Source organism: Muscardinus avellanarius (genome assembly GCF_963383645.1).
Source record: "Muscardinus avellanarius genome assembly, chromosome: 7".
Classification (NCBI taxonomy): domain Eukaryota; kingdom Metazoa; phylum Chordata; class Mammalia; order Rodentia; family Gliridae; genus Muscardinus; species Muscardinus avellanarius.
In genome coordinates this window covers 103101130-103125984 of record NC_137793.1, presented here as the reverse complement: position 1 = coordinate 103125984, position 24855 = coordinate 103101130, and the positions used below count along the sequence as shown (strand labels likewise).

At 42.3% G+C, this 24855-nt stretch overlaps 1 protein-coding gene across 1 annotated transcript in view; it reads left to right on the top strand.

The window, feature by feature from the left end:
• LOC308265332 (uncharacterized protein C1orf21) overlaps nucleotides 1-24855 on the top strand; it is a gene marked incomplete at both ends in the record, with an annotated part of 155422 nt that overhangs the window by 118390 nt on the left and 12177 nt on the right. The window contains 2 exons of the mRNA XM_080698974.1: nucleotides 9160-9236; nucleotides 18358-18418. Coding sequence (XP_080555100.1) covers nucleotides 9160-9236; nucleotides 18358-18418 — 138 coding nt within the window. The remainder of the gene's footprint in view (nucleotides 1-9159; nucleotides 9237-18357; nucleotides 18419-24855) is intronic.

The window sequence follows — 24855 nt, the reverse complement described above, 5'->3', positions numbered from 1 at the left end:
TACTCCCAGACCTATTTTATATTTTATTTGGAAACAGGGTCTCATTAAGTTCCTGAGGCCTCACTAAGTATCTGAGGCTGGCTTCGCACCCATGCAATCCTCCTGTCTCAGCCTTCCAAGCGCGGGGATTACAAGCCTGCGCCACCACGCCCAGCTTTAAACTCGTTTAAGAGTTGCACATAAGCCAGGCGTGGTGGCGCATGCTTGTAATCCCCGCGCTTGGGAGGCTGAAACAGGAGGATCACGCAGGTTCGAAGCCAGCCTCGCTGGCTTAAGAGACCCTGTTTCTAAATAAAAATATAAAAATAGGTCTGGAAGTGTAACCCGGAGAGAGAAGGGTTTCCAGGAAACCCAGTACCACCAAAAAAAAAAAAAAAAAAAAAAAAAAAGAGTTGCACATAAGACTACCCAGAAGGGGAAGCTATCTACGGATCCATGTTAGATAGTTCTATGATCAAAAACACATGTTTTTTTAAATTAAGTTAGAATTATGATAGTTACTAAAACTATCCATAAATATTCCTATTCTTCCCTTACCAAATACATAGTAAGATTGTGTCTTCCCCAATCCTGAATTTATTTACTCAACCTGCTTTGATCAAGTAAATCTGAACAGATGACCTTTGCTCAACTCCAGCCATGGTGATTATTAAAGTACATGTTGATAGGGACAGGGATGAGTTGATCCCCCTCCTCCGGCACTGGCTGGACTGTGGCTCGTTCAGGAGATAAACGTTATAGTCTTGAGCTCCTGATAACTGGGAGATGTTTTCTTTACTGCAGTGTAACCTACTTTATCCTAACTAATAGGAGCATCTTGTGCAAAGATTGAATATGAGTCTTCCAAATCAGTTGGCCCTCTGCATGTATAGGTAATATTTCTTTGAAAAACTTGGAGACACATCATCTTTTTGAAATATCCTTAACTTCTAATTCCCAGTGGAATTTATAACATAATAGCTTATTTCTCTTAATTACTGAAATGGCGACTTAGTGACTTTGCAATTCATTGGTACGTAATCAAATATGTTCTCGGCAATTTCTTACAAATCTGTTTAATTTTTAAGATTACTTTAAATGTCTCCGCTCTATCTTGAGAGGCAACCATGTGAAAAACGCTAGGTGCTTGAAAATGGATTTTCCTCACTTGAAATAAATTGTCGTTTGATATAAATAAGATGCACAGCTAATTTACAGGAGGAAAAAAGATTTCCAAAATGCTAAGACTTTACATGCTAACTCCATTATGATTAAATAACTTTAGCAAAATATTAATAATTCTAATAATTTTCGCAGACAAGTAATGATCATAAAAGTGTTGACCTCACATGATTGCAGTGGTACTGGTGGCCCCAGTTATTAGTTGCATCTGGAGGCCTAGCTCAGGGGTAAAGTGCTTGCCTAACCTGTGCAAGGAACTAGGCTCCATCCCCAGTACCACAAATACATGTAGCTGCATCTGGTGGCGTGGGCCTTTCCACCTGCCACCAGCCATTGATTCTGGTGGAATGGGGGTAGCTCAGCTAACCACATGTATTCAGGAGACAGATATTAAAATTCTTTGTCCTTAAAGAAGACCCCGGCCTTATCTCATGTTAATACCACCTAAGAAATCAAATCTCAGACATCAAATGAGATATTTTTCTTTGAGAATGCATCCTAGTGGTCACTCCCTAAAAGCTGAAATGATTATTTTATATCCAAATATGTTCCTATTTTTTAATGTGTATATGTACCCCAAATCATCTGATTATAGTTACCAAAGCACACACACACACAGTCTGTGTTTAGGGGCAAACCCTTTGAGAAGCCCACCTAGTGCTTTGTGTCATTTCTCTGCATAGGACCCTTCTTTGCAATCCCAGGAGCTATTACTTATACCCCAACTCTGACTTCTCTGGGGTTTTTATAGAAGTCAGAATCTTCTACTGCTGAGCCCTGAACAAGAGCCTGAGATTCCTCCCCACACCTCCAAGCCAGAACTTACTAGAAAAGGAGACCTTGTTCAGCTACAGCTAAGTCCTCTCAGATTGAAGGAGACAGGAAAAGGGGGGAAAGTAAGGCGAGAACAGAGTTCCACCCCCACACACACACACACACACACAGCTGGGGAAGGTGCTTGCTCTCAGTACCCTAACGTGTGGTGTTGCCTCCTTCAGAGTTAAGGAGGTGAGGTTTGAGGGAAAAGGAAGCTGCGGGTCCTTCCTACTGCTCTCTGTCCCTCAAAGGGACCAGAGGGAGATGCCAGCGGGGGTTTGGGAAACTCTAAACACAATATGTCTCCCTCTCTTCAGCATCAGAGAAAGTACAAGAAAGGGAGCGAGTAAGTTCACTCTGACCTGACAAGTGCGCTCTGTTCGCAAAGAAATAAAATGACTCCAGGCAGAGGTAAAACTTTTTAGATTTGCTGTTTGACTAAGTCCGTCAATTCTTGACACTAGTTTGCCAACAACTTTGAAAAATAGGTGCTTTTTCCAACTGATGGGGTACCTAAGTAAAAAATTCAAGAAGTCGCCACTCTGGCGGGGCTCCCTGTAAGGCAGCCCTGTAAGATTCCAGGCTCAATATGGAAATGGCTCTGGGGGAGGGAACATGGAGGCTTCCTAATTGTGAAGTTATCCTTTCTCTGCAATAGAAGTAAGTCCTCACGCTTCTTAAAGAACCACCTAGGTCTCTTATTTAAATTGCAGATTCTTGAACCTCGATCACAGAGACAACTCTTACTCAGAATGTCTTGAGTGGAGCCTGGGGATCTATATTTATGTATTTTATATTTGGTAGTGGAGATTGAACCCAGGATATTCTTTCTACCTCTGGGCTTCAGACCCCCAGCCCTGTTGTATTTTTTTTTTTCAGGTCTGGGGATGGAACCCAGGGGAATTCGACCTCCGAGCTACACCCCCAGCCCTATTTTTTATTCTTTATTTTGAAACAGGGTCTCACTAAGTTGCGGAGGGCCTCACTAAGTAGCTGAAGCTGTCCATGAACCACGATCCTCCAGTCTCAGCCTCTCGAATGCTGGGATTACAAGTGTGCACCACCACGCTGAGCTCACTGTTGTATTTTTTTTAATGAGGGGTCTCACTAAGTTGCTGAGGCTGGCCGGGAATCTGCAGTCCTCTGTCTCAATCTCCCAAGTAGTGGGATTACAGACTTGTGCCACCACGGCTGAGGATCTGTATTTTAACAAACCAGCATTCCAGGTGATTCTGATTCAAATATGGATGGATCATGGAAAATAAATCGCCTTTTCAAATGGCTTCATCTTGGTCCCAGATTTTCCCAGCTAATTTTTGTTAGAATACTTAGTTTTACAAGGATCAATTACCATCAAAATAGGTTTTGTTTGGCCAAGGGAAACTATGCCTCCTTTAGTTACCTCTTCAGTCATCTCCCACTTTAGTTCTCTTTCCTCTTCCTGGAGCAGCCCAGTGTCACATGGTGGTCGACCCCCTTCCTGGGGTCTGCGCCATCTGCACTGCGTCCTAGTAGTGACCACATGTCTCTACCACTCCCACCAGCCACCTCATTTCTCCTCCTTCTTCCAGCCCTGTTTGCTTGAGGATTCTTTCTTTCTTTCTCTCTTTCATTCCTTCTTATTATTTATTTTTGCAGTGTTGGGGGTCGAACCCAGGGCCTCATGCATTCTAAGCAAGGGGCTCTAACACTAAGCTATACCTCCAGCCCATTCTTCTTCTTTTTTTTTTTTTTTTTGTCTTTGAAAAAGACATCTCTTTAAACTTCCTCTTCCCCAACAAATTAATCCCAAAATAGAAGTTACATAATGTTCATAAACAAATATTAAACTGGCTTCTTTATGCAAATGCAGCCAACTAGTAAGTATGTAAATGGTCCCATTAGTTAAGGTGCTAGGTGTTTGCACGTAGCAAACACCTAGCACCTTAACTAGTATAAGTGGATAGAAATACAAGAACAAACCTTCAGCACTCAAGTTTTAAAGACAACGCCTAGAGTGAGACATGACTGGACTACACTTCCGCTGGAGTGGCAAGAAAGGCAAAGGCAATAGAAGGCGCTGCTGGCGGGAATGTGGAGACACCGGGATCATCATGCCTCGTTGGTGAGGTGTGAGATGGTGCGGCCACTTTGGAAAACAGCTTGGTGATATCTTATATAGTGAAATATGAGTTTGTTATATAACCCAGAATTTTTATTCCTACCCAAGAGAATAAAAACATGTCTACACAAAGATTTGTATGTGAATGTTCACAGCAGCATTAGCTGTAATAGCCACAAACTGAAAACCATTCGAATGTCCATCAAGTGATGGGTAGGTAAACAAAGTGTGGTAGATCCATCTGTTGGAAAATTAGAAATGACAATAAATGACATACATACAACATGCAGCATGGATAAACCTCAGGAACATTATGCTGGGCCTGGGGTATAGCTCAGTGGCAGAGTGCTTGCAGAAGCATGTGTGAGGCCCTGAATTCAGTCCTCAGTACAGAAAAAAAAAATTGATAAGTAAAAATTGCTAGGCCCAAATAGCTACATATCATATAATTCCATTTATATAAACCTATAAAATGCAAATTTATAGAGACATCAAATCTGAGATGGTCATCAAATCTGAGATGGCGGCACATGACTATAATCCCCATACTTGAAAAGCTGAGACAAAGGATTGGAGGTTCAAAGACATCCTCAGCAACTTACTAAGAAACATTTCAAAATAAAAAATAAAATAGGGCTGCGGGTATATATCAGAGGTAATATGTCCCTGGGTTAAAAAAAAAAAAAGCACCTCTGTGGTTGCCTACATCTGCAAATGACAGCAGGGATTAACTGCAGATGGTTGTAGGGAAACTTTGAGAACGATGGTACTGGGTTGAAACTGTATTGGGGCGATGATCACGCAGCTCTATACATTTACTGAAATCTTTTAATCATATATTTATGGGGGGAAGATTCTATGGAATATAAACATTACCTCAATCCTGTTAAAATTTTAAGTATATAACATTAGATAATCAATAGACTTTCTTTTTCTATGCAAGGAGAGAGGCACTGTGGTCAAAATGCGGTCTGCAGAAACTTTCTAAGGGAACTCTCGAGGTCATTCCTAATTATACTAAGGAGTATCCTCCTTTTTCATGGCAATGACTTAGGTACCTAGAGACAAAGGAGTAGCAATTGATAAGCTGCTGGTGTCTTCACTTGCATCAAGAAAATGGCATAAATCCTTACTAACATCTGCTGTGGTTTGATTTTAGTTCGTCCCCCAAAGGTTCTTGAGCTGGAGGCCTGGCCCTCGGGCTGGCCACCTTGAGAGGCAGTGGCAGGTGGGCCTAGAATGACGTAAGACATGATCAGGCCACTGCGGAAGAGATGCATGCTGGTCTCAATGGGATGAGTTAACTTTCTCCAGGGTGGGCTGTTGTAAGGTGGGGCTGCCCCACACTCTTGGTCCCTTCTGAACCAGGCCATTTCCCTTTCCATTTCTGTACCATGTTGGGACACAGCCATGGGGGCCCTCACCAGAGGCGGAACAGATGGAGACGCTAGAATTGAACTAAAGTAACCCTCTTTTTTCACAAACAACTCCGATTCGGGTATTTTATCACAGCAAAAGAAAACAGACAAATACAACAATCATTGTGTTCACCACCACCATGGACTCGTAGTGGAAAAATAATTCCATTTTCACTTAAGAATGCCCATGATAAAGCAGTACGGATTATATAACTTTATTAAATTTTGTGGCTCGGATGAGTACCGTTTTGATACTTTATGTGATAAGGTGGAAAGTATGCAGAAAATATTTCTTCTGCATCTCAAGTAAGATAGTTATCTTGAGAAAAGCTCTTCACTTGATTGAATTGCAAGCTGAACTAGCAGTTCTTTTTTTAATAGATACCAACTCTACTTTAAAAAAAAAAAAGGGAAAAATGCCTGGCAGACAAAGTATAGATATTCATATCTGGGAATTTGGCAAACCGTTTTCTCAAAAGTGAATAAAGAGAGCCTGTCAGTTTAAAGAAAATAATTGACAGTTTTTGTTGCCAGTGATAAAATTTAAATGTTAAGCCAAAAAAACTAGAATTTTGGAAAGCTTTGTTTCCACCACCATGACTTTGACGGCTTCCGTGGAGAATTTTCTGATAAGAGGGATGGTGATGTCAACAAAGATTGTTTTATACCAGATAATGAAATGTGTCAAAATTTGAAGATTATAGGGTAAAGAGTCTGGATACTAAAAAACTTGAGAACTGCTGGTAGATGATAAAATGGACTCTGGGGCCAGACTGCTTGGGTTCAAATCCCAGTACCATTATCATTACACGCTCCCAGATGAGCACCTCACCGCTCCATCACTCGCTTGCTGATCTAGGAAGTGGTGATGGTAACGGTGCCTACCTCAGAGAGGTATTGTAGGCATAAAAGTGATCGTGTATTTAAATAGCTATGAATACTGAAAGGTCGTCGTTTAATAAATTGAAAATAAGTAAACTCCAATTGTATGTGGCTTGCATTCTTGGGATTAGAAGCGACTTTCCTACCACCGCAGTGTTGAAAACCATGGCGCTCATATAAACTCAAGGAATTTGGGAGATTATGTAGCTAGAGGAGAATAAGTTTCTGTCCTGTCGTATAAGTCAGTCTTCAGTGCTTAATCATAGGGGATAAATGGTGTCCGGAAGAAAGGACCGACTTGGATATACGCCGGGAGCTGTGTGCACACGTACTTGTATCACAAGGACCAGCGTGGTCCTCTTCTTCTTTAATCCTGCAGGGAGACTACACTGGAAACATCTCCATCTCCAACTCACGGGTTAGCATCGTTCCTTCATTCTGCCACTATTGCAAGCGCCTCCCATGAAGTGCCAGCCCCGTGCTAAAGAGATGGCGGGGGCTCTCTCGCTAGAGCGGGTGCACGCCACTGTTCTAGTTTCTTCTACCTGCTTCTAAAGGATAAGACGGTCCCTTTGTCATTTCTTGCATCTGTCAGCAGAGGGGACGTTGTCTATTTTAGACCACTTAAATGTTCATGAAAACATTTAACTTAATTTACTGTGAGGCAAGGAAGGTAAGATAGACTACAAGAGAGTTCTGTTTGTTTTTTCCACAAGAACATAAACAAAATTGCCATTTAGAGTGCTGCAGATAAACTCATGTTTGATGGTAAGATGGGGAGAGGGGACGGGAAGATGGAGGAAGCAAAACCATTCAGTACTACGGCAGTCTATGAAGGTATTAATGCCAAGTGCACTCAGCTGTCGAGGGAGGGGGATCAGGGTGAGGTGCAGAGAGAACACACCAAGTGATGTGTGCAACACACTGAACCTCATTATGATGTGTCACTGCAAAATGCATTCATAAAAATAGCTTAAAAATAAGATGATATCACAACAACAGAAAAACAACAAACCACCAGGGCATCAAAGTCATTAGACTTTCACTGTCTTGAACAGCCTCCTGTTCCCAGGAGAAATAACAAATGCAAGAGTCCATCTGGGGGCCCCTCTGCCTTCGATGTGATCCTACATCACTACCCCTCCGGGGAGAAGGTTGAGCTGGCCCAGAACAGTTTTTATTCCTCGCCATGGACAGGGTTTTAAATTATGGCCACACCTCAAGTTCCTTAGGTGTCTGTGGTCTCCCATTAATGAGGCTTATGACAGAGTTTCCTTTTAGGCATATGTTTTGCAAGCAAATTTTAAGGTACTTTAAGCCAGGTGTGGTGGTGTATGCTTATAATACCAGTACTTGGGAGGCTGAGACAAGAGGATCGCGGCTTCACAGCCAGCCTCAGCAACATCATGAGGCCATCTGCAACTCAGTGGGACCCTGTTTCAAAATAAAGAATAAAAAAAAAAAATAGGGCTTGGGTGTAGCTCAGAGGTAGAATGCCCCTGGGTTCCATCCCCAGTGCCTAAAAAATAAAAATTAAAAATTAAAAATAAATAAATAATAATAATAATAATAATTAAAAGGTCAGAGAATGTAGCTCAGCAGTAGAATGCCCCAGGGTTCAATCCCCAGCACCAAAAATAAGGTACTTTGAACATTTTCCTTAAAAACACAGAGCAGGCCAGGCATTGTGGCACACGCTTGTAATCCCAGCATCTGGGAGGCTGAGACAGGAGGATCACGGTTTGCAGCCAGCCTCAGCTACTTAGTGAGGCCCTTTGCAACTCAGTGAGACCCTATTTTAAAATAAAGAATAAAAAATAGGGCTGGGGGTGTAGCTCGGAGGTAGGATGACCCTGGGCTCTATCCCCAGTACCACAAACAAACAAAAACAGAGCAGTACTGTTGTTGAGATAATATGCTCACTGATGGAGAGCACTTCAATATTTAAGAGTAGTGTGGCCAGTGCCCTGGTAACAAGAAATCAGATCAGGCCTAAAGCCAAAGCAGTACTTCTTGAACACAGTCTAGTATTGAATTGTATTAATCCAAGCAAATTCAATGCCAGTGTTTGTTGCAGAGTGAATATATTAGTTATTTTTAGTCTTTTATTGCCCCTGTCATGGCAAGAACCTTATGCAAAACTCATGTCTCAGTAACTTCAGATGTCTTTTATAAATAAACCGCACTGTTTCAGTTCACCTGGCTAGGTAGGCTGTACCACTGCTTTTTGGTGTTGTTTTGTTTTTTTGTTTGTTACTGGGGGTTGAACACAGAGTCATTCTGCCCCTCGGCTGCACCCCCAGCCATGGTCATTTTTTTGTTTTGGAACAAGGGCCCGCGGAGTTTCCGAGGGCCTTTCTACATGGCTGAGGCTGGCTTGCAAACCTGCCATCCTCCCAAGTACTGGGGCTACAGGTGTGCGCCAGGTGTGTACCATCACGCCCGCTACTGCTCCTCTTCCTGACACTAGAAGCTTCTGTTCTTTGATCCTCGAGCGGCCTGGGTTGAAGGATTAAGCCCAAGCTGCACATTGTTGTGTTAACAGAGCCTGAGCTGTTAAAAAGCGAATTCCTCTTCTCAACACAGTGTTTCCTGCTAAAATGGGTGGCAGGTTCAACCTGCATTGTGTAACATCTTTGCAAGGACTTTTGTCCTTGTGAAGCAACCCACTGTGGTAGAGGAACCCAAAGACCCAACGTTTCTCTGCTGGAAACTCATGCTGACGCTTCCTGGTGGGTTCTTATCTTGTCTTTGACATGTGTGTGTATTCATGTGTTTCAGGAAAAAAGTGCCAGCTCAAATGTAAGACTTAAAACTAATAAAGAGATTCCCGGATTAGTTCATCAACCCAGAGCAAAGTAAGTTCTGCTTCCTATTTTCTTTATATATATATATATTTTGTTGTTTGGTTGTTTGTTTGGTTGGTTTACAGTACTGGGGATTGGATTTCTTATATTGTTTTAAAACTAAAAATGTTTTCAGAGTGAACTCCATTTTATCAACTAGGTAATCAAGACTTATTCTGAAATTTAATACTTGAGACAGTGTGGTGGAAAGTCCCCCAAACACCTGCAGAACACGTCAAAGCTGCAGTTAGGGGACAGAGAGGAGGAAATGAGGAGAAAAATCTTTAGGACCATGGGACAGGGATCGATTTTTAGTAAGGCACGAAACAGATGTAAATCTCAAGAAAAACCATTAATGTGGCTGCCTTCAAATTAAGAACTTCTGTTTATCAAAATAACAGAGTAAAAGGCCACAAAATGGAAAAGACAATATAAATAACAACATTTGGATTCCTAAAATATAGAAAATAATTCTACACATAAATAAGTAAAAGAGAATCCACAGAAAAACAGGCGTAAGACTTGAACAACTATTTGACCAGAAAGGAAATGTGAATAATTGATAGCTATAAAAACACATCAGACTGGCAAAAATGTAGAAGTCCACCAATACAACAGGTTAACCATGGCCAGGAGTGGTGGTGCATGCCTGCAATCCCAGGACTCAGGAGGCTGAAACAGGAGGGTCTCAGGTTTGAAGCCAGCCTAAGCAACTTATCAAGGGAGGCAGAGACAGGAGGATCGCGCAGGTTCGAAGCCAGCCGTGCTGGCTTAAAGGACCCTGTTTCCAAATAAAAAATGTATAAAATAGGTCTGGGAATGTAGCCCGGAGGTAGAAGGGCTTCCAGGAACCCCAGTACCACCAAAATAAATAAATAAATAAATAAATAAATAAATAAATAAATAAATAAATAAATAAAATTCTCAGCAACCTAGTGAGACTCTGTCTCACAATTAAATAAATAAATAAAATAAATAGGGCTGCAGCCAGGTGTGGTGGTGCATGCTTGTAATCTCCGCACTTGAGAGGCGGAGACAGGAAGATCGTGCAGGTTCGAAGCCAGCCTTGCTGGCTTAAGAGACCCTGTTTCCAAATAAAAATATAAAAAATAGGTGTCTGGGAGTGTAGCCCAGAGGTAGAAGGGTTTCCAGGAACCCCAGTACCACCAAAAAAAAAAAAAATAGGGCTGCAAGTATAGCAAGGAGATAGAACACCCATGGGCTCAATCCTCAGTACCAAAAAAAAAACAAAAAAAAAAACAAAAAAAACTGACCAGGATGTGGAACAAAAGAAAATTTTACCCCCTGCTGGTGGGAATATAAACTGGCATGATTACTTTGTAAAAACTATTACATTGTCTAGTAAAACTGAACCTTTATCCTCCAACAGCTCCACTCCCAGGTATATACCCTTGAAAAACTCTTGTAACGTCTGTGCCAAGAGACACATTTTGAAACGTCCACAGCAATATTGTTTACTTGAGCTCTTCAAAGTAGAGCGAAATGTACATAAAAATATATTTTTGTATTTATATACACACACATACATACACACACATACATAGGATGGTTAACAAAACTGTGGCATGATGGGAATACTACACATCAGTGAAAATGAATGGCCCATAGCTATACGTGTCAAGATGGAGACATCTCATAGAGGAAGTTGCTACAGTATAGTAACAGTGTGTGTCTTTGTGTTTATATATGTATGTATATATATATATATATATATATATATATATATATTACATGAAGTTCAAAGTCAGAACTAAGCAATGTATTATATATAAGTATATGGTAAAACTAGAGAAGAGCAAGAAATAGAAAGACATTTAATTCAGAATAGTGGTTTCTTCTGACTAGTTGGCTTGATTTCTTAATCTGGGTGGTAATTACACGGCTGGTTATTTCTTTTTTAAAAAATGTACAAATAACATTATATATTTTCTATGTGTTATGCATTGTATAACCAATGTTCAGAACAGCTGGGCGCGGTGGTGCATGCTTTGAAATCCTAGTACTTGCGAGGCTGAGACAGAAGGATCACAGGTTCACAGCCAGCCCCAGCGACTTATTGAGGCCCTCTGCAACTCAGTGAGACCCTGTTTTAAAATAAAATAAGTCTGAGGGTGTAGCTCAGAGGTAGAATATTCTTAGAGGCAATCCATAGTACTATCCCCACAAAAAAAAGTTTAAAATGGGATGGAAATATAGCTCAGTGGTGGAGTGCTTGCCTGTCATGAGTGAGGTTCAGTTCAATCCATAAGAGATAAAAAGGACATTTAGAGAAATAGTTTAAAAAAATTCTTAACTTAAAAAAAGAAAACAGAGTATGTCACACAAGAATGTATCGAGTGCCCTCTTTGTTTCCTCGATGGATTCAGTACATGGAAATACAATTGTTGATTACCAACACATGACCATTTATAAACATTTTATTAAAATAGAAAATACATTTTAAAAAGCTGAAAAAGAATAATAATTTGTAATCCCAGTACTTGGGAGGCTGAGGCAGGAGGATCTGAGTTTGCAGCCAGCCTCAGCTTCTTAGTGAGGCCCTCCAAAGCTCAGTGAGACCCTGTTTCAAAATAAAGAATAAAAAGTAGGGGTGGGGTGGAGCTTGGAGGTAGAATGCCCCTGGATTCAGTCCCCAGTACCTAAAAAAACAAAGAATAATGACTAGTTTCCTAGAGGGTTTTAGAACCAACTACCTTGGCAGTGAAATGCTCTTTCTGTGACCCCAAAGCTCTCCTCTCTTCTCTTATAAAAAGGTGCTGTCATCCCAGAGCTGTAGGCCCCACTAAGTACAAACACTCCCTGGAGGTACCAGTGTCACAGGTACGTGTGACACGGTCACTTCCCACCCCAGAGTAAATCTGATTATTCCAGATATAGGGTTATCTCCATAAATCAAAATCATAAGCAGAAGCTGTGTTATCTCTGGGCCTTCCTAGAAAACTGAGTAAAAAATAATCGAGTTCATAATGACTTTAACCAGGCTGAATGTCTGTGCATCCTAAAGCCAAGACCACTGCGCTGCAGTTGAAACACCCTGGGGTGGGCGTGGGGTCTGCTCAGTGATTTCGTTTTTTCTTCCAGAGAAAATGGAAGTTTGGATTTTGTGGGTTTGTTTTTTGTTTTTTGTTTTTGTTTTTGGTTTGTGTGTGTGTGTGTGTGTGTGTGTGTGTGCGCGTGTGTGTGTGTGTCGCACTGAGGATGGAATCCAGGGTCATTCTGCCTCCGAGCTACACCCCCAGTCCTATTTTTTTTTTTTGTCTTTTAATTTTTGAAACAGGGTCTCACTGAGTTGCAAGGGGCCTCGCTAAGTAGCAAGGCTGTCTGCAAACCCCAATCCTCTAGTCTCCGCCTCCCTAATGCTGGGATTACAAGCATGCGCCACCACGCCCGGCTCGAAAACAGAACATTTTAAAATTCACCGTGGTTTCCAGTGTGGGTGCAGTGATACAAGCGCTCTTTCTCGCCCCTACATAAATGTTGTTCTGTAACCCTGACGTCCCTGTTCCGCCTCACTCCTAATCATTTTTGTGCACTGTGAGGACAACAGACACCTGATAACGGCCAAATCATCTTTTCATCCAAGCCCTCTGAAATATGTTATTCTTAGTTTCATTGTTTTTTCTGTGGTGCTGGGGATGGAACCCAGGGCTTCACACATGCTAGGCTCTACCACTGAGGCACACCCCCAACTCTAGGCTGTTTTTAAATATTTACTTTATGTTCAACTTACATGAGACAGAATGAGAGAGTGTTTATTCCTCCGTGCCTTTCGAGCGAGCGCTTGCGTAACTCTGACACACTTAAGCGGTGCACTCTGCAGACTAGCATGGGCTGCGGCTTCCAGAGAAGTTTATCAAGTTGGCTCATGTGTTTACATTAAAATTATGAAGAAAATCCTGTGCTTTCCACACATAGCAGCCCGTGTGTGTGTGTGTGTGTGTGTGTGTGTGTGTGTGTGTGTGTGTGTAGAATGTGCTACCCATAGTGCATATTCTCGGTGGCCTTGTTATCTCTGGTAGGTTTTTGAGTCTTTGAGTTTCTGTTTTCTCAGAAAAAAATAGAAGTGAAAAACCTTGTTTTACAAGGCGAGGGATTAAGTGAAATAATTTATGGCCGGTGCTTATCACACTATTTGGGGTTTGGTCAGAATGTCTTAAATGTTAGAAAAACCCAGTGCCCTGTAACAGGAGGTGGATGGAGGGACTGGACTGCATTCACATCACGGATTATCAGTCAGCAGTTTAATCAAACGCTCTGCAGCTATGCCCAGTGCTGGATGGATTCTAGAAATACATATTAGGAGAAAAAAATAATCCCTGAAGGATTGTGTAGAGCGTGATACACTTCTCATACAGTTAAAAAAAAAAAAAAAGCCAGGTGTGGTGGGACACGCCTGTCATCCCAGTACATAGGAGGCTGAGACAGGAGGATCACAGGTTCAGGGCCAGCCTCAGCAACCTAGCAAGGTTCTCAGCAACTTAGCAAGACCCTGTTTCAAAACAATGAAAAATAAGTAGATAAATAAAAAGCAGCTTGGAGATAGAACACCCTTGGGTTCAGTCCTCAGTACCTCAAAAATAAATACATAAATGGGTGATGCAACGGAAGTGAATACTTAGCTTCTTAAAGCACACATAGAATTGCAGCAAAACTATATTCAAGTCAGGGGACCCCAGAGCAATGGTTGCACTGTGGTGGGAACGCTGGGGCGGGAGGACACAGACAAGCTGGAGCGGGAGGACACAGACAAGCTGGGGCGGGAGGACACAGACAAGCGGCCGCTCACCTGGAGCCGGCTACCACGGGTTGACAAGGCTTCTAGCTGTTAGCACTGTGGCTCCCTGTGTGCTTATTATACCATTAAAAATATTAATAATAATTAACTAAATAAATAAAAGTGAGCTGTGTGTGAGCTATTCATAGGTGTCTGTAATGAGGGGAAGATCAGAGGGAACGTGCATTCCAAGGCCCAGTTGAGAAGCAGTAATGATCATGAAGAAATAACTGTACTGGGGCCACGATGAGCCCGGGACCCACTGGGGAACTAAACTTCATGTTTGCAGGTCTGGGGGGGGGGGGGCACAGCTTTGCCTCTTTCTAGCTGGACCCAAGAATTAAATCGCCCTAAGACAGATCGACAGGAGAAAAGCATACAGATTTTTGCATGCACTTGGGCACTGCCCTCGGTGAATAAAAATCCAAAGAAGTGGCAACACCTATAAACCCCTGTGCTTGAACACCAGGGAGCACAAGGAGGCAGGCTTGGAAAAGCGCCTGACGTGCGTGTGGAGAGCAGAGGAGGAGGGTTGTTTGACAAGGCCTGTTTGTTCAGCATCCTCTTGGAGATGACTCCCCATCTCTAGGGGTGAGAATACTTTTTTTTTTTTTGGTGGTGGTACTAGGGGTGGAACCCAGAGGCTTTCTACCTATACTCCCAGACCTATTTTCTATTTTATTTGGAAACAGGGTCTCACTGAGTTGCTGAGAGCCTCACTAAGTAGCTGAGGCCGGCTTCGAACCCGCGTGATCCTCCTGTCTCGGCCTCCCAAGCGCGGGGATTACAAGCGTGCCCACCACGCCCAGCTGTGAGAGTACTTCTTTCCTCCTGCTTTGGGAAGAGCATCATTCACATGGATTTGTCTCCTGGTTTTGAGAAGAAAGGGGGAGATCAGAGTGCTCTTTCTGCACCTATTTTTCAAGTGTCTTTAGTTCAAAATAATTGATGCGCCAAAGTGGCATATTTGGGGAGGCACGTTCCACCATCCTTCATGGGTGCGCTATTAAGTAATTAGAACATTGCCTTTTTTTATTATTTATATGGAAGCTCTGGTATGTATTTATTGTGGTACAAGGGATGAAATCCGAAACTTACGCATGCTAGGCAAATGCTCCACCAGGGAGCTGTATCCTCAGCCCTGGAAACTATATTATTTTTAAGTCATTAGAAATGAGAGCCATAAGTCTTAGTTCTGAAACTCATTTCGCCCATTATCCCTTAATTTGATTACTTTGCATAACAATTCCAAAGTGGTGTTATTCTGAGTACGATAAAGCTAAGAAGACACAGAAAAAAGAAAAGCCTCTGGGGCCTGGGTGAGCTCATAGAGCTTTGCAGTACTACTAGGACCCCAGCACCTTGTGCAAAGGTTGAGCTTTAGTTATTAGAAATCGGAATTAGCAATGGGGTGGGAATTGGGTAGGGGTTAAATCAGCGATGTGTACATGTTTGTACACACAAGGTTTTTACCCCAATATGATGTTTGAATATAATGCACCAATAAAAAATAAAAAAAGAAATAAGAATTAGTGAAATTGTTGAGCTTTATTAGTTAAATCAGGTACTGATGTATAAACATTTGTAAAATCTTTATAGAGCTAATGAACTTTAGCATCAAGTATTCATGGTGTATGAATGTAAGTCATAAACAATTCAGCAGTTCCTTCTACTATCTGGAGGAAAGATAGGCAGGTGTGTGGGCTTTGCCTCCTCTTCTCGCCCCAACCAGCAGCATCAAATTATGCATTAGAAATAATTTAGAATCAAGTCGTTACCAGGGACCCTTCCTCGCAATTCAGCGTTTCCTCTGCAAGGTAAATCCTCGTATTAATGCTGCTGTGTTGATAGGATTTCCACATGAAAAGAGAGGATCTATCTTTATCCAGGAGCAAATCAGTTGATAGAAAGTAAATCATTTCATCAAGGTAAAAATTCTGTCTCTGAGCTGGGCATGGTAAGCCATGCCTGTAATCCCAGTACTTGGGGAGGCTGAGACAGAAGGATCTCAGATTCGAGGCCACCCTCAGCATCTTAACAACACTCTCAGCAATTTAGCTGTTCCAAAAAGGGGAGGGGACCTGAGAGTGTAGCTCAGAGGTAAAATGCCCCTGAGTTCAATCTCCAATACCAAATATTTAAAAATAAAATAATATAAAATTAAAAGGATTAGCTGTAGCTCAGAGGTAGAACACCCTGAGTTCAGTCCCAGTAACTACCTCCCTACCCATCACACACACACACACACACACACACACACACACACACACACACACACATTGTCTCACTCTGGAATGAACCCATGGAGGGCAGCAGGTACACGTCATGCCATCAGATGACACTGCGCCTGACACGGTAACCGGCAACTAGGATCCCGAGTGGGCATTGCTGCTCTGCGGCACCACGCCCCTGGTGACACGGACTTGACTAGGGCTTAGCTCATGCACGAGGCTCTGATAATAACAAGTGTCCCTCCATCCATCTGCTCTGTCTGACATAGTGAACACACCGTGTTTTAAGGTGACAGGAATCAGTTGGTGGGTTACCGGGGAAGCCAAGGAGGGCAGGTGCGGTCTAATCTTAGCATCTGGGACAAGGCAGAGCTGAACCGCTGAGCTCTGTGCGTGCTCCGAGGTCCGTGCCCTGCCCTCTAGAGCCTGATACAGACCCTGCAGCCTGTGGCAGGCGCACCGTGCTCACAGAGGGCAGACACCTTTGCAGAGTTAGGAAGCCCCCCTCGTCCCTCCGATGCGCAGGTGCCTTGGCACTCTCCAAACGTTGCTGTTTTCGTGTGGTTGCTGATAAATAGAGGAGCCGATGGAAATTAGTAACATCCATATAGGTCTTAGCCGGAGAAGGGACCTCCAGGGTCAGCCTGCTGGCTCACGCATGAACAATGATGGTATAAAGGGAGCCATAAACAACACGATGTGGGTGCGAGTGCTTTGTGGACCGTGGAGTGTTTGATGGTGTCGGATATTTGCTTTGTTTTCCTTTTACATATCAGAGCTGATGTCTCGTGCTCACAGATTTTAAACCTGAGTTGTACACACAGGGCAGAACCTCCTCTGAGCCCCGCTCTCTGTCACTGGGGGCCTGAAGGATTTCAGACCTCTGATCCCACTTTTGGGCCTTCTGGAATGTGAGCCATTGTGCTAAGGACAGGCGGGCGTCTCCCCACACTTAGCTAGAAGGGGAGAGTCCACTCCAGAGCCCAGCCCACCACGCCTGCAGACGCTAGACCAGTGCGCGCGAAGAGTAACTGAGCAACTCTCTCTCCCTCTCTCTCTCTCTCTTGCCTTCTCTCTTGCCTTCCCTCTCTTGCCTTCTCTCTCTCTCTCTCTCTCTCTCTCTCTCTCTCTCTCTCTTTCTCTCTCCCCCTCACCCCAGGAGCATTCTACTTCTGAACTCTACCCCGAAGTTTTATTTTTTTTATTTTGAAACAGGGTCTCGCTGAGTTGCTAAGGCTGTCCTCCAACCTGCAATCCTCCTATCTCAGCCTTCCAGGTACTAGGATTGCAGGCGTGTGTACACAGTGTGTACACTGTGCCCGGCTGTGTACCTGTCTTACCCGGCATCCTCAACTTCCTTCCAACACCCCAGCTCAGTTCCCACCGAGTCTCACTCTGCCTGCACCTTCCTATCTACGATTCTTCTCTGCCCGCCTTCCCGTCTTCTGTTTCATCCCCACCAACCAGGTCAGCAGCTTACTGAGCAGACACACACAACGGGTGGTACTCGGACACACTTCCCGACTAGTTCCACATTCCCGAGGAATTTCAGTCCCAAGTCGGTGCACGTACTGTGCCCAGTGCAGAAGGCAGTGAGGGCGGTGTCGCGCCACCCCTGTGTTCCTGACTTGTTCATCTCCAGCCCTCGCCTGTGCAGTCGGAGACGCACAAGCCGATGTGGACCGTCTCTGTAAAATACGCATTTCAGTATAACTATGATCAATCTTTCTTTGTGTCACATACAGGGTTGAAATACGCCGTGTGCTGCCTGCCCTTGCTTTATTTCCCTTTAAATCACAAATATGTTTCAGAAGAAAAATATTTGGCATATACCTCCCAATAGCACAACTATAAATAACATCTGCACACTGAAAGAAAATTGTATTCCTTAAATCATAGGAGCTGAGAGACTGTTATGAAACATGTTTGTGGGATTACCGTAATGGTGTTTATCCTTCATGTAACTTCAGGGTATTTCAGTGGAAAAGTCTGCAGTCAATAAATGTCTGCCCCAGAGTTTAGGGAGTCACCATTTTTCATTTGAGGGGACTGGTTTTAAGACAGCATTGAAATACATACTTAACTATTCTTTGGGCTTTTTTTTCAGCATGCACATCTCTGAAAGCCAACAAGAATTCTTCAGAATGCTGGATGAAAAAATTGAAAAGGTAAGAGGGAAAATACACTGACGACATGTTTTAAGGGACTGTCCTCATTGCTGTATGAGTTAGGATAACAAGCCAGGCCCTGGGCCTAAAATCCCAGCACTCAGGAAGCTAAGGCAGGAAGTTTGCACGTCTGAGTCAAACCTGGGCAACTTAGCAAGAAATAAAATAAAATAACAAGGGGGTAGAGACAGTCCTCAAAAAAAAAAAGAAAACTACATTCCCATGTTTGTCTTATAAAGCTAACAAAATATGTTTGGATACAGAGTTAAAACAGAAAAAGGGAGTGTATGAAAATATCTGATGTATAATACAGCCCCCGCCCCAGAATCCTGGGATGCTCTCATTCATTAAAGGCAGAGGGAGAAAGGGAAGGGAGAAGCCAAAAGAAAATATACCAAGCGGTATACGCATGCATGTTTGTATTGCTTTGAATCGTACTATAATGTATACTTGCAGTGAACCAATAAAAGATTTAGAATTTTCTTAAGTGAGAAAAAAAGTGGGTAAAATTCAATAGAGACTCATAAAGGATCAGCCCCTGCCTACCAGAGCATGCTACCACTACGCATCATTCTGCCCTGAGGTCTTGATAGGGCGTTCCGGCCTCAGACTGCAAGGTATTCTTGCTTCCTGCAAAATCCCATCGAGCACCTACTATATGCTCAACACCGCTGGGTTCCTTACGGAAATCTTACCCCTGTCTCAGTTAATACCTGGCTCATGGTAACAACTCATTTGTCTCCACCTCACACCTGTGCAGTGGTAGGACAGGTGATACAAACAGGTATTAACTACATTTTGCAAACTAGGAGACCGAGGCGCAGAATACTTGAGAAAGGTATCGACATTTGCAAGTCTAATGCAGTAGTCTCCCCTTATCTGCAGTTACCCATGGTCAACCCAGATCCAAAAATATTAAATGTAAAATTCCAGGAATAATTCATGAGTCATAAATAACATTTATTATAGTGTATTATTATAATTTTTCTATTTTGCTATTAGTTGTTGTTTGTTTTTGTTTTTGTTTTGTGGCACTGGGGATGAAACCCAGGGGCATTCTACCTCCAAGCTACACCTCCAGCCCCATTTTTTATTCTTTATTTTGAAACAGGGTCTCACTGAGTTGCAGAGGGCCTAAGCAGCTGAGGCTGTCTGCAAACCACGATCCTCCTAACTCAGCCTCCCAAATGCCGGGATTACAAGTGTGCACCACCATGCCTGGCTAAGTGTTCTTACCATGCCTAATTGATAAATTAAACTTTAATCTCAGGCATAATGTATCCATTTATCGTCATGGTCTCATAACAATGGTTTTGTCAACAATGTATAGCATCTACCAAGGTGGGCACCTAAGATTATAATAAAGCTGAAAAATTCCTATCACCTAGCTAATGGCAGTCCTGATTTTAGAGCCACCATATCACTGACATGTTTGCGGTATTGCAGTCGCATATGTCTCGTCTGTAACTGAGCCTCTTGACTGCATCCAGGGGCCACCTCTAGTGACCAACCCACACCATGTAGGTCTATGCAATACTATGATGTCAGCACAAGGAGAAATCGCCTAGCCGCATGTTTCTCAGAATGTGTCCTTATTATTAAGTGACACATGACTATGTAGGCATTGATACTGTCCTTGGCTCTGGGAATCCACTGATGATGGTCTTGGGATGTGGCATTCAAGGGTAAGAGAGACTGTGATCAAGTTGGAATACGTGCCCAAGTCTGTCTGGCTTCAAAGCAGAATCTCCAAGCTGCTTCTCTAGCAGTGTGTGGATTTACAGTGACAGTAATTTACAAAGCTGATCTGTGTAGAAATGGAACCCGTAATTTTGATCTTAGTTTGCAATATGCTAATCAACTGAATGAAGTATGGTGTATGGCAATGATTAAGGGCTCGCCTACTTTTAGAATATGAATTCATCACCGCAGAGGAGTTACTTTTAAATGTTAAAGTTATAAACCTAAGTATTGTAATTTATTAATTTCTTAGAAAAGAAGACTAACATCCCAAATTCAGAACACATTGCTATGGTTAAGGTGTTACAGGCCAATTTGACCATCTTTTTAGTTTTAATTTTTATTTCTCTTTTTACCTTTTGTGGCTCTTTTATCTGACCATTTCTTCATGAACCACCAAATTATGAGATATATCACTCAATGAAAGATAATAAAGGTCTCAAATTTGTCAGTATTTCAGTAGCAGACCCTATCTGAGGTAGTCCCCTGAAAGAATAATTGTATAGTCTTCTGCTCCATTAAAAGGCCAGCATGTACAAACTGGATAATGAATTAAAATGATAGTTTAATCTATGACATTCCCTGGTTATGCATAAATATTTAAGAGTAATTTTTTTTTATTTTCAGTGAAATTTTGGCTTAAGCATGACTTTTCAGATCGCAGACTTCATCCAGGAGCAGTTACCAAGTTTCACATATTGGCTCAAAAGCTGTTCAGTTTGCTTATAGCATTTTGTTTTAGTAAAGAGAACCATGAAAAGAAATATTTTGTTCCCACTGTAATGATAAAGATCCTTTTTTTTTTTTTTTCTGTGTGTTTGGAATCTCCCCACCCGCCCATCCCAGAATTTTGGCAATAAAAAGTTATGCTAAGTAGTTAGGGGTAGACTAGAAAAAAATGAAATCTGAATTTTAACTTGTCTTTTAAACAACATCTACATACTCTGACAAGGCGTTTTAATGATCTGATCTCTTCCCAGCATGATTCCATAGTTGAAATTCTACCTCCCTTCTTTTATCCAAAATTGAGGTTTATTGCTGCTTCTGAAATCTGGTTTCCCTTTTCCTTCTGCTTCCAGGATATAGAGCGGGATGTGTTTAGCACAACAAAAACAAGTTTAGAACTTGATCGTTTATTGGATGGAAACAAAGGAGCATTTGTAGATTCAACATAAACAGTGTTTCCACTGTAGAAACGTGTGTGTGTGTGTGTGTGTGTGTGTGTGTGTGTGTGTGTGTGTTGGTGGTACTGCAGATGGAACCAAGAACCTTCCATGTTCATGGTCCATGCTAGTACTACCTCTGAGCTACACCGTCAGCCTAAACACACACACACACATATATATATATCATATATATATATATATATATATGATATATATATATATATATATTGTGTGTGTGTGTGTGGTACTGGGGTTCCTGGAAACCCTTCTACCTCCGGGCTACACTCCCAGACCTATTTTTATAGTTTTTATTTGGAAACAGGGTCTCTTAAAGCCAGCACGGCTGGCTTCGAACCTGCGCGATCCTCCTGTCTCCGCCTCCCAAGTGCGGGAATTACAAGCGTGCGCCACCACGCCCGGCTAAACACGTTTATATTTAAAGTTAAGCTATGGCCTCCTCTAACATGCACCCAACAGGTTTCCACAGAGTGTCCTCTCCTTCCTAACCATACTTTCCTGTTTCCTCTCTTTTACCTAAAGTTCATTCTTGTGAATATTTTGAATACGCTCTTCTATGTTCTCATTTAAACATTAAGCCTCCAAAAACTAGAACGTTGTTTCTTCCTACCTGTCTTTGGTTCAGTGTAATCATTGCAGCAGTTGATATAGCCAGAATTAACACTTGAATTCTTCCAAATTGTTTCCTTGGGCTTTTACCTTTGCTGAATATTTCTCCAGTCAAGGTTAGCATGAAGACAGCCATAAATGCGGCTCAAATCTGTTCTTCAGGTTTTGTAGGATTGAGCTTTTAAAAAGAGAGAGATTAAACTCACCTGAAGCTTCATGCTGAGAGATTGAGTCATGCTGAGAAGACTTGAGTCTTAAGATTTTGTCTCTCCCTGAGAGGTCCAGGAATTCCTTTTTCCTCTTAAATTGTTAAGAAATGAAACAGACTGTGGAGATGTGAACCTGCCCTTCCTTGATTCGCAATTACATTTACTGAATATTTGTAGGGCATGGTTTAAATTTTCCTCTGAACCCTCTAGATATCAAATAAAAATCCCTACTCTATGTTCCTCAAAATAGATGCAAAGTGCCATTGGTGTACTGAATCTAGGACTGTTAGATGGTTTAATATTCATTTGGACTTATTTTATTTTACTGGTACCGGGGATTGAACCCAGGGGCATTCTACCTCTGAGCAACACCCCAGCTCTATTTTATTTTTTACTTTGAAATAGGGTCTAAGTTTCTGAGGGTCTCACTACGTTGCTGAGGCTGGCCTCGAACATGTCATCCTCCTGTCTCAGCTCCCAAGTACTAGGATTACAGGCTTGTGCCACCACGCCAGGCTAGACTTATTTTGAGTTACTCTACTTTAGAGGTTGCTACAGTTCAGACCTGAGGTTCCCCTTTCTACCACACTTGGACAGGTGTTTTTCTAAGAAGTTAAGAGTGACCCCACACACAGACACAAGAAAAGGCACTTTACAAAACTGATCCGGTACCTACTAAGCAGCACACAGCATGCTGGTTTATCAAAAGACAAAAAGAGATAGAAAATATGGGATGCACAACAGATGGGAAATTGTCCCTTGCTTTGGCAAGTTCAGTTTCTCAAGTGAGTTTTTTAAAAATTGATGTTACGATGTACACATATGAGATTCCCAATGCCAATCTTAATGTCATGTATGGGGAGAGAGCTGGGGGAAGCTCACCAAGTACCGTGCGCGTGTATGTCACTGCCGCTCTCAACTTCATTATGGCATGAGACTACAATGCACCAATAGAAATATATACAAATAAATAAATGAAACATCATCATTTTGCATTTTAACACGAGTCCATCACCCACTGCCAGCACCATCCATGATGCCAGCACCCCAACCCCTGATGGCGCTGAGGCTCAGGTTCTGAACACAAGTATTTGCCTCCTAAGGCAGGTGTTGAAACTTCAGGTCCATTAACCAGGCAGTAAGGACAGCTTCTGGGACACTTGTACCACTTTACGGTGCCAGCCTCCTGTGCCGGCCAAGAGGACATGACAGTGGGCTGTGTCCAGAGATGACCAAGACACACATGTAGTCAGAAGAGCGATGGAGGTTCAGAAGAACTCTGCAGTCTGTTAGCTGTGTTTTCCCTTTGGGAGATTTTAAATACTTTGAACTAGTGGGGCCACCTCATTTATTTATTTTACTTTTTACTCTGATACCTAGCCCTTCATTCCCTTGGAATCTACAGTTGTTGCTGCGCTTGACAAGATACAGGCTCCCAGAATCTTATTTGAGGCAAGTGCTGGCATTTAACTAAATTTGCGGCCTCAAGAAAATGACATTTTTCTGCGGAGCAAGTTGGTGATTTAACTCCAGTCTTTCACTGCATCTAGAGGAGGAAATGGATGCCAAGATTAAAAATTGGCCCACAGAGGAGTTTCTGAGTATAGTACTAAGTTCAGGTAGATTCAGATTTTGAGGTACACTTTTCACTATACATTCAGTGCACAAATTCAGCTGTAGTGTCTTCTGCGGGCACAAACAAGGGTATGTCTTTTGCTTTATGAGGACAAAAGAACCCATCCAATGACTAAAGAGCTCTTTGCTCGAGCAAAGAAGACCCTGAATATTAAAGAAAGAATGGCTCAGCGTGGTGCGGCTGCATCTGGCTAGTTTTGCTGCTGCAACGATTCTTGACTTTGTTGGGCCTTGGGCACCTTTTAAAAAATCTCCTAAAAGTTATAAAGACTCTCCCTATAAAGTGAACCATGTTCATTTTTATGTTGCCCAATTTTTAACTATAATTTCAAGGTTGCTTATCCTTAATGGAGCCTGTCCGTGGCTGCTAGGAAGGAGCGTGTGGATTTCTTTAGGGTACATTTCACTCATGTTGCCCCCTTATCCAGACCCAGGCATCCCCCACGAGTCCACTGGAGACTCTATTCATAAACATCTTTGGCTTTAAAGAGGATTTAAAAGAAACGGAGTGCTGGTGACATCACACAAACCCATTCTCCTTCCTTTCCCACTTCTCTTTCCTGTTCTCCTTAAAAAATGCTCCTAAAGCTGAACCATCAGCATTCCTACGGTATCTTCCCATTTTCCTGTAGGATTTTCAGACTCTAGCCCAGTTGATTGGAATTATTCAAGGAAGAACAGTGTGAAGATTTAAAATCAGCTGATTATGAAAGATGTTTATCCACAGACCTCGTCATCTGTTCAGATCATTTCTATTACACTTAGAAAATATGTGGGCTCCTGAAGTGACTAGATTCCACTGGCCCCAGAACTAATCTACTTGGTAGAAAAGATCATAGTTTGTCTACTCATATAAATTTACGGCAAGGGCTCTTTCTTTTAATATCACATCAAGTCAGTCTGACCCTTGTCCCGAATTGGTGGGTCAGAGATCAGAAGGTGTTGACTGTCCATCTGGTGAAGACAGTGATGTAATCATGAACTATGGTGTTGGGCTATTACTGCTTGAATAAAGATTGTCCCCCAGAAACATTCACCTATTCGGCAATGCAAAAATGTT